This window comes from Peromyscus leucopus, chromosome 1, assembly GCF_004664715.2.
Source record: "Peromyscus leucopus breed LL Stock chromosome 1, UCI_PerLeu_2.1, whole genome shotgun sequence".
NCBI classification, from domain to species: Eukaryota; Metazoa; Chordata; class Mammalia; order Rodentia; family Cricetidae; genus Peromyscus; species Peromyscus leucopus.
The window spans coordinates 163418034-163428771 of record NC_051063.1 but is presented as its reverse complement, the minus strand read 5'-3'; the positions used below and the strand labels follow the sequence as shown (position 1 = coordinate 163428771).

General features: G+C 46.4%; 1 protein-coding gene across 1 annotated transcript in view; it reads left to right on the top strand.

Annotated features, from left to right (window-relative positions):
- Nucleotides 1–481: 481 nt before the first annotated feature.
- LOC114681636 overlaps nt 482–10738 on the top strand; it is a 28584-nt gene continuing 18327 nt past the window's right edge. Inside the window, exons 1-4 of the mRNA XM_028855233.2 lie at nt 482–647; nt 3911–3983; nt 7576–7702; nt 8142–8228. Coding sequence (XP_028711066.2) covers nt 3951–3983; nt 7576–7702; nt 8142–8228 — 247 coding nt within the window. The 5' untranslated portion in view covers nt 482–647; nt 3911–3950. The remainder of the gene's footprint in view (nt 648–3910; nt 3984–7575; nt 7703–8141; nt 8229–10738) is intronic.

The window sequence follows — 10738 nt, the reverse complement described above, 5'->3', positions numbered from 1 at the left end:
CCAGGTCTGGCAAAGCAGCACATTTCAATTAGTGACTCTCAAGTACAGGCAGATTGTGTTCCAGTGAAGACAAGGCGATCTTTGCCCCATCCAGTCATTCCCAGTATAAAGGCCTTATCCCGTTGTCCCCCAGACTTGGTACTCCACACCTGGGAAGCCCTACAGAACTCCCGCATGACATCCCAGGGTCAAGTGCAGGCTGAGTTCTTCAAGGAGAAACGGGCTGCGATGGCCTCTGGGAAATGTAGTCCTGAGCGGGGTCATTTGATCGGTCCTTGCTGCACTCCTGATTCTGGAATAAAAATCTCCACCCCACCGCAGAGCTGAATCACCTAAAAAAAAATCAGAGGATTCTAGCCCCGGATCCGTGAGAAGTTCTCCCTTAGAAGGCTAATCGTATGTTCTCTCGTTCCAACATTCTCTACTTCCACTCTCGGGCGTTGAAACTCTCCCGGGGAGTCTAGAGAAGCACGGCCTTCTGGGAAATGTAGTTCACTTTAAAAGCTGAGACACATGGCGGAAGTGGCTGGAGAGAGGTTGTTCCGGATCGTCTCAGTGCCCTACCCGACCTAACCGGGTGCTGTCCTGGTTGGTATTCGCTGGTCCTCTGAGTTCGTAGCCCGTGGGGTCGCAGTTATACTTTTGAGGTGAGTCTTGCCCTGGTTCTAGGTATTTTGTGTATGGGGCCTTAAGGCCTTTATTTGTTGGTCGCTGGCTGCCGGCTGGCTCTAGGGGACCCACCCGGTTTCCGGGATGGCGCTGGAGGCGCAAGAGGTCTTCTCCGCAGGGACTACGGCGAGGCGAGTGTGACTTCATAGGCGAAAAGGTTTTTGGAGGGTGTGGATTGTACGGAAGGGTGAGAGCGAGCGTGCGCGAGGTCACCCGAACATGGGTGGTAGGTGGTTACCGGATCCTCGAGTCTCCCACCGCAAAGTGGGGGGAAATACGTCTACTCCTTCCTTGATGTCAAATTTACTTGAAAAATTGGAAAAAAGAGAGAGCTAAATATTGGAGGTGATAAGGATTTCTGTGCACAAGATAGATCAGTTTACCAATCAGCGTGACTTTTAAATATAGTCGGAAGTCAGATGGGCTGACCCACTTCTCTGATCTCGGCACTCCAGCTGCGGAAGCTGGAAGACAGCGACTTTGAGGACAACCGTAGGCACACAGAGAGTTCCAGGTGGGCTGCATAGTGAAATCCTGTCTCGGAAATCTATGAGGGTGGAGAGACTATATTTGAAAAGACTCGTTACTGTGGAACTCCTACTTTTGGGTCACACCCTCAGAGCAGGCGGTTAGTCTTGTTTAGGGAACAAACAACAGATATGAAAAGTCTAGAGAAACTGTAAGGCTCTGTTGACTACCATTAGAGAAGTCAGAATTTGGAGTTCAAGATTCAGGGTAATCCACATCAGTTCTGAAAAGAAAACCTCAGCTCGGAGCCTTTACGACAGGAGACACATGACACACTGGGACTCAGTTGTTCGCCCATCTCTATCCACTTCAGTTTATAGTTACAATAAGGTAGCTATCAATGTGGTGGATTTACAAGGTAGGGATTTTTTTTTTTTTTTTTTTTAAGGTAATTACATGGGATTAGTGCCCTGGTTCCCTGGAGCTGCCTCTTTCCTCTAGATGAGAGCACAGAACAGAGTCTCCATATGTGGACCAGGAAATAGGTTTTCAAGAGACACCAAATCTGTCAGTGCTGAGATGGGGACTTCTCTGCCTCCATAACTGAGAAACAGATTTGCTGTCTGTAAGCTGCCTAGGCTCTGATATTTTTGTTAGAGCAGCTTAAATGGACTAAAATGGACTTTACTACTGCACCTCACCAGTTCCTGCAGAAATTATTTGAAGTTCCTGAAATGAACCTTGCTTTTTGTTTAAGGTTTCCAGCCAGATCAAGTTCCTCTTTTTTATTTGCATGAGAGGTGGAGGAAACCACAGAAAAGGTTCTCTTCATGCCACAGGGAGCTCTTTCTGCTGTCCTAGTAAAAGAGAGTATGGGATGAGACAGGGATTTGAGGGGTGAGGTAGGGCTGGAGGGTGATTAATAATGGGAGGAGATGTAGGGATGGATGTGTGGTAGGGAACATTTTGGAGATTATTGAACCCATCACTGATGGTAATATTGAATAGTGACTAGCCTGAGACCACAGCTTTAATATATATATATATTGTATTGCCAGACTGAGCCTGGGCCTTTCAGCATTAGGCAAGATTTCTGCTACTGTTCTTCACACAAAGCCCTTGGTCAGTCTTAGATATGGAGGGAGGATCCCATGTCAGGAAGAGTCACCAGGAACAGGGATTCCCTTCTAGTTCCTTTGGGATCTCTGGGGAAAAAACTATGTTCTGAGAAACCCTCCTAGGTCTCAACTATCCAAGTCTTCTGAAGTAGCCTAGTGAATGTAGAAAATAGAAACTGGGGCTGGAGAGATGGCTCAGCTGTTAAGAGCACTGATTGTTCTTCCAAAGGACCTGGGTTCAATTCCCAGCAACTATGTGGTGGCTCACAACCATCTATAATGGATTAGTGGGTCTGATGCTCTCTTCTGATGTACATGAAGACAGAGCACTCATGTACATAAAATACATAAATAACTAAATCTTATGGGCTAGAGTGGTTCAGTGGTTAAGAGCACCGGCTGCTCTTCCAGAAGATCTGGGTTCAATGCCCAGCACCTATATGGCAGTTCATAGCTATCCATAACTCAGTTCCAGGGTGTCCTGTTCCCTCTTCTAACCTCTCAAGGTACCAGGCATACACGTAGTAGACAGACATATGTACAAGCAAAACACCAATAAACATAAAATAAATTAATCTTTTAAAAATCAATTCTGAGCATGGACTCTACGGCACGTTTTATTGGGATGGGGGGAGGGTTGAAGACAAGGGAATAAACAGCATCTGTTTGGGGGAAACTCAGGTTACCCGGGAAAAACAGCAGGCATTTTACTGGGCACTGGAAGGGGCCTTGGGCGTTATGGACATAGTGTTTTTAAAAAAATTAAAGGCTGGGGCTGGAGAGATGGCTCAGAGGTTAAGAGCCCTGGCTGCTCTTCCAGAGGTCCTGAGTTCAGTTCCCAGCAACCACATGGTGGCTCACAACCATCTGTAATGAGACCTGGTGCCCTCTTCTGGCCTGCAGTCATACATGCTGTGTACATAATAAATAAATAAATCTTAAAAAAAAAAAATAAGGCTGAATGTGGTGGTGGACACCTTTAATCCCAGTACTCAGGAGTGAAAGGCAGGCAGATCTCTGAGTTTAAGGCCAGCCTGGTCTGTATATCAAATTGAGGCCAGCCAGGGCTACACAGAGAGACTCTGTCTTAAAAAGAAAGAAAGAGAGAGAGAGAGAGAGAGAGAGAGAGAGAGAGAGAGAGAGAGAGGAGAGAGAAGAGAGAGAGAAAGAGAAAGAGAAAGAAGAAGAAAGAAGAAAATTAAAGGATCCTGGTAGTGCACACATTTCATTCTAGTACTTGAGAGGCAGAGAAAGCAGATCTCTGAGTTGGAGACCAGCCTGGTCTACTTAGTGAGACCCTATCATTAAAAAAAGAAAAAAGAGTATCTCTTCATGTTCATAAGATTTTTCTATGCATGCTACAGATAAATGGCAAGTTTGTCTCTAGGAACCTCCTGGGACATTACTCCTGTAGCTGGTAGATTCTACCTTGTGATAAAGGGGCTATGAGAAAGACACATTCCTTACCCTATTAATGAGGTAGGAAGGACTTCCTGGGTGGGTAACAGGCCTTACAAATGGAAGTTTACAAATGGAAGGAATGAGAATCTGTCATCGTCCCTATGAGTGTCCCTCAGTAGCATAACAGTCTCAATTGTGGTTTTGGTCTTTGGATGTTTAACCTAGTTTCTTCTAACTCCATCTTCCTTCTCCAGTTCTGCAGTTTTCCCAAAGTGCCCAGAGGAACAGAGAAGCATGGCTATTGTGGATGTCAACACTGTGTTCAAGGTGAGGTAAAAGTTCTTCTGTCATCTGTCTTCTGGTTGCTGATTCCTGAAATGGAATTGTCACCGTGTTGTCATGGTAACCATGTGAGGTTGAGGTTTGCCAGTAGGATTCTGTTTTCTTCAGTATGTGTGAACTACAAGAGGCTGTATGTTTTGGTTTTGTTTTTTGTTTTTTTTTTTCACTCATGCATTTCTGGGCCATGTAAGGAATCTCACTACCTCTGTGTTCATGCTTGTACTTCTTTTTTCTTTTCCTCAGTTTCCTTCTCTGAAAGTGGCAGAAATACTAGCACTTATTTCGGATTTGTTCTGAGTGAATTGATGGTTGTAAGGTCGTTAACAAGTGCTGACACATAGGATGTACCAGATGAGATTATTATTGTATCGTGTACTCAGTCGCCTATGAGTCAGGAATAGGGGAAATACAAAATTATTCGGGATTGCTGCAAGTTCAAGCCCATCCTAGGCTACCTAGTAGGTTCCAAGCTCACTGTGTGAGATCCTGTCTCAAAAAAAAAAAAAAAAAGAAAAAAGAAAAACACACAAGAAAAATGTTGGTAGATATTTGTAAATAAAGGAAAGTGCTTTTGCTTTTAAATCCGCAGGTCTGTATATTTTTACTGTGTTTACATATTTAATGGGACAGAGTCTGCTCTGTAGATCACTCTGGCCTTGAATCCACAGAGATCTGCCTGCTTCTGCCTCCCCAGAGGCTCAGATTAAAACCTGGCTATGATTATTATTGTTTTTTTTTTATTTTTTTTTTTTTTTTTTATTTTTTTTAGTCAGGGTCTCATGTAGCTCAGGCTGGCTTTGAACTTGGTTTAGAACCAAGGATGAACTTGAACTCATGAACTTTCTGCTCCCACCTCATTTATTGGTTGCACATCCTTTGATACTCCCCCTAGAACAGACATATAATTTATTCTTTATTTTTTATTCATTATTCCCATCAGAAACCCATTGTCTTTTCTGCTTAATAACTTTCCACCTAGAAAACAAAAAATGCTTCTTTTAAAATTTATGTATTATTTAAATTTGTTTAGTTTCTCTAGACAGGGTTTCTCTGTGTAGTCCTGGCTGCCCTGAAACTCTCTCTGTAGACCAGGCTGGCCTCGAACTCACAGAACTCCACCTGCCTCTGCCTCCTGAGTGCTGGGGTTAAAGGTGTGCACCACCACAACCCAGCTTGCCTCCCCTTTCTAAATCATCTGAGTAAGTGGTCTTTTGACTTCAGCATACACACATACAGAATTTTAAAAATTAAAATAGATAGAGGATGAATAACACTGAAAAGCTGAGAGAAGGTGATTTTGTGGGCAGTGCAGAGATAAAGGGGTACCTTTAGAGATACCTTCAGGCTGTCTTTGAGGCACTGAGCTTTTAGGGTTAACTAGGAAGAATAGGAGTAGGGAGAGGTGTGCATAATTAGGCAGTCCTGATCAGGGTGTGGTCTGATCAGTCCTTGTCCATTCTCTCAGTTTCTGCAAGCTGGTGGGCAGAACCTCATGGTTGCAGGGGACAGATTTATTCTCAGCAGCTGGTTACTTTTGCTCCTGATCGGGCCCTACCCTTAGGGACAGTTGGCCACATTTGAGGGCAGGGGGCAACCCTTGAGGCTATGCTATTCCTGAAGTCCAAGGTGAATGCAGTTTTAGGACCAGAACCTGAGACCTTTAGATGCCTTTTAGGGGTTCTGGAGACTGAGATACACAAAAACGTTGACAGTACGATGCCTATACCCACTTGTGTGCTTCAGTTTTAGAAGTTATGGAGATAGGCAAAGAAGGTATCACCGCTTTCGTCTTGAGTGATTGGCATGCCTGCTTGCAGAGCTGTGATCGGCATGCCTGCTTGCGGAGCTGTGATCGGCATGCCTGCTTGCGGAGCTGTGATCGGCATGCCTGCTTGCGGAGCTGTGATCGGCATGCCTGCTTACAGAGCTGTGATCGGCGTGCCTGCTTGCGGAGCTGTGATCGGCATGCCTGCTTGCGGAGCTGTGATCGGCATGCCTGCTTGCGGAGCTGTGATCGGCATGCCTGCTTACAGAGCTGTGATCGGCATGCCTGCTTGCGGAGCTGTGATCGGCATGCCTGCTTGCGGAGCTGTGATCGGCATGCCTGCTTGCGGAGCTGTGATCGGCGTGCCTGCTTGCAGAGCTGTGATCGGCGTGCCTGCTTGCAGAGCTGTGATCGGCATGCCTGCTTGCGGAGCTATGATCAGCATGCCTGCTTGCAGAGCTAGCGACCCTGAGTAGAGGGACAGACACAGAAGGGAGAAGGGAGCCAGCCATTCTCCCTGCTTCCGGTTCTCCCGTGGGTGCAGTGCTGTTTTACCTTCTAAGTGTCATCTGTGTCTCTTGTCCCTGGAGGATGCCCATTGCTATCTGATGTGTCCCTATTACTATTTTAATCATAACCAAGACGCCCACAGAATAGTTTTCAGGCTTCCATTTGAGTGTGTCATGTTCCCAAAACAGGTGGCCTCAGTGACAAATGGCTTCATCCTTCTGGGCAGCTGGTTCTACTGAAACAGTTACCTTCTCTGCCTCTGAGCCTCTCCGCGGGCCCCAGTGTACTGCCGGATTTCCCGTGCATTCTCCTTTAACCTCAATTAAGATACCTCATCTGGGGCTTTGGGTTTCTTGTGTTTTCCTACTTGGGATTGGGTGTCATTCTGTAGCCCAGGCTGCTCTGCAGCTTGTGTAGCCTAGATGTCCTGGTTAGAGTTTGTGTTAGTTTGTCACAAGCTGGAGTCATCTGAGCAAGCCACGGGGAGCAAGCCAGTGAGCAGCACCCCTCCATGACCTTTGCATCTGCTTCTGCCTCTGGGTTCCTGTCCTGTTTAAGTTCCTTTCCTGACTTCTCTCAGTGATGTACAGTTGCCGGGAAGCACAAGGGGAATGCATACCTTCCTCCTCAGGTTGCTTTTGGTTGTGATATTTCCTCACAGTAATATTAACCCTAACTAAGACCTCAGGCTAGCCCTGAATTTCTAGCCGTCCTTCCCAGTGCTGGGATTATGGGAGTGAGCTGCTTATCTGGGTAGACTGGAGTGATTCTTTGGTTCAATTTGCAGGACTAAGAGAAGCAGTTATCCTTATTCTTGTGAATTTACTCCAAAAGAATGCAGAATAGGAAAGAGAAATTTGCCAAAGGCAAATTCTAGACTCTACATTTGTGTCATCCTGGTAGAAGTCTGGAGATAGGTTTAATTCCCCCAGCCACCATATGAGACAACAGTAGCAAGTGTGGCCAACAAGTGACACTTGGCAAATGTCTTTTCATCTGTGGGTTTTGCTGGGAACGCCCAATGTGGCTACAGTTCATCTTTGTTGACTTTCCAGCCTCCTAGAGGTCAAGCTGGCACAGCCCAAGGCCTCACTCAGGCCTACAGAAAAGAAACACCTCATCAGGAGGGACATTCAAGAGCTCAGGAATGATTTCTCAGGAGCCAGAGGCCAGTTCTTTGAAATGTTCAGTTTCCCTAGTCTTGGGAGGGGACATGCCTTGCCCTGGAAAACCGTGAAAAAGGAGTCTTGACGTTTGCCTGGAATGATTTTCTTTGCTCTCACCTGCGTGTTGTCCTTGCAGGAGTTGGTGGTGTTCAGGGATGTGGCTGTGGAGTTCTGTAGAGAGGAGTGGGAATGCCTGGACCCTCGCCAGAGATCTCTGTACAGAGATGTGATGTTGGAGACCTATGGGAACTTTGTGTCACTGGGTAAGGCCGTCCGTTTCTTAAAATTCAGAAGGTGCTTTCCCTGAGGGAAAGGGGTAGGGAAGACCATCTGTGGGAGAGTGAAGTCTGCCACATTCAGGGCTTAACTGTGGAACCTTTTCTCCTTCCCCAAGCCGCCGCTCACAGTTGGTAAACAGCTTCCTTTTTACACTGTACATATTTACAAATAGTCCTTTGATACACTGTGTACATACTTTCTCATGATACTTCCCTGCTGATTTTAATTTTCATCAGTGATTTCTGCAAGCAACAATTATTTAGTAAAGTGCTTCCTAAATACAGCAGCTTATGTATTTATTTTAAATCACAATCATCCTGAAGATCTGAAGTTTGTTTTAGGTTTAACTGATTCTATAGCAAATGTTTTTGCTCTCACTGCTTGTTTCTGTATTTGTTTTTAACATTCTCTCTCTTTGAGTAGGACTTGCCATTTCTAAGCCGTCAGTAATTTCACTACTGGAGCAAGGCAAAGAGCCGTGGATGGTGGAGCAAGCAGGATGGTATCCAGGTGTGTAAGGATGTTAGGGCAACTGGAGTGCTTTGGGGGAAGCCCAGACTAGTCATAGAGTGGAGGTGATCGTCCTCTGGTACAGTGTACAGAAAGTTCTGCTGTGAGAGCAGTGTTTTGGAAGAAATAGTGTGAGAAGGAAGAGTATCAGCAGCTTGCTCTTTCTTTGTCTTTCCTTCCTCTTCTCTGTGGACTTTTATTTAGAGCATCTGTGTGTGTGCACAGTCAGTGGGAGTGAGTTCTCTCCTTGCACCATGTGGGTCACCCCAGGTCGTCAGGCTTGGCGGCACCCCCTTAGCCTGCTGCGTGTGCCATCATCATCTCACCGGCCCCACTCAGCTTTATAAACCTCAGGCAGCGGTGCTATGGTGCACAGTGCTATTTATAATTTCGTTGTCTCCATTGACCGTGTGGAGGGTCTGGCTCTGTGAGGTCCTGGAAGTAGTTGTAACATCTGCAGCTGTGTTGTATGATTATCATTTCTTTCCTGGTTCTGTCTTCCCTTAGGAGTTTTGAGGCTTTGTTATTACAGAATCACACAATTGTGATTGCCAAACAGATGAATATGACTGTTTATCATTGTGATAAAATTATCTTTGACAGTGTGGATTATCACAAAGTCTATTTTATCTGATATTAATGTAACCATTCCAAGGTTACCTATGCCATTTAATTTTTACAATTCTTATTATTTTGTTTTATTTGAGGGTGTTAAGTCTCAAACCTTGGGACAAAAGGCTAAGGCGCCTATTTAACATATCAAAGTGGACCTGGCCTCCAGGTTCTTCCAGCATCCCTCAGTGTCTACCTGTTACAGGATATGGTTGGTATGTCCCTCCCCAGAGGCTCTTCCCTAGATAGTCCAGACATGTTGGTTCCCCTCCCCCTTTGGTACTCTGCCCTCCTGGCTGCTGCACCTGGGTCCCCTCTCTCCTCTCTCTTCCCCTTCCCCTCCCCCCACATGGTCCAGCTCAGTCTGGTCACGTCCACTCTGGACTCTCCCAGACATCTCTGCCTCTGGCTGTGCTCTCCCACATACCTGTAATACACTTCTCTTCCACCACACCTAGGAATAGTCACGTCCTTTCCTTTCCTTTCCTTTTTATTTCTTTTTTTCATTCATCTGGTGCCGAAACCCAAGAGTTGCCTAAGTGAGCTCCCTTTCAGGGCACTCAGCCTCTCTGAACCCAGCCGTTGATCTCACTCTCCTGGGGTATGTACTGATCATGTGTTTCTGCTGGCTTCTGCCACCCACCAAACTTGAGTCCAGAGTCCGCCTCTTTGGCCGCTTCCCCCTCCACCTTATCTGACCATTTGTCTCTCCTTGTCTACTCGGTAAGACTACTCCTTGTCTACTGGGGGAGGGGCACCACGTGGGCATCTCCTTGCTACGCCTTTGGGGGGGGGGACCCACCATGTGGGCAGTCCTACTTACTCAGACACTTGCCCCTCTCCAGCTGTTTCTCCCCCTCCCTGCGCTAACCACTCGTCTCCCCCTTCTACTGGGTGAGTGTCACCACAGAGCTGCCTGCTCTGTCTGCTTTACTGCACCGGTGTGTCAGGAAGCTCCTCTTGCCCTCCTGGCCCCCGTCTCATGGAAAGGGACGCCTGTCTGTGATTCGGGACATCTCTCTCTGACAAATCTGTCCACTTGGGATGCTCCATTTGAAATTTGATTGAAATTCCTGTTACCAGACACTCTCCCCCTCTGCTTCCTCATGGCTCCTCCCAGTCCTTCCTGGAACTTCTTCCCCTCTCCCTAGGAGTTGCCAGGTCCACTTTGATATGTTAAATGCTCACCTCTGTCATTTGTTCCAGGGCTTGAGACTTAACCATGTATGTGTACACTTTAGGGTAGAGGACAGCTTTTAAGAGTGTGTTCTGCTCTTCAGCTGTGGGATCTGGGACTGAACTCAGATTGTCAGGTTTTCACAGCAAGCACCTTTATTCACTTATTCATCTTATCTGCCCCATTTGCTTCTTTTTTTTCCTCTTCGTGTATATGTAGTATATGTGTGTGTGTGTGTGTGTGTGTGTGTATGTGTATGTGTGTGTGTGTGTGTGTTTGTGTGTTTGTGTGCAGGCCAGAGGTTAATATTGTCACTCTTTGTTGATCACTCTGCTTTTCTTTTATTCTTCCTTTTTGAGGCAGCCTCTCTCAATCAAACCCTAGTCTTCCTAGCCAACTTGCCCTGGGAGACATCTTCCCTGTCTCTCTGCCGTTTGAGACTGGAATAAAAAGCAAACCTCCATGCTTTCTTGGTTGGCTCTGTGAGCTCTGAGGATCTGAAGTCCAGTTCTCTTGCTTTGCAGCACATATTTTAAGATCTCATTTTGGGCCTGGAGAGATGGCTGAGCAACCAAGAACACTGACTTCTCTTTCAGAGGATCCGGTTCAATTCCCACCACCCCTATGGCAGCTCACAACTGTCTGTAACTCCCAAATCCTGGGGACCTGAAGCTGCCTTCTAGCCTCTGTAGGCAGGGTGATCGCATGTGGTGCACAGATA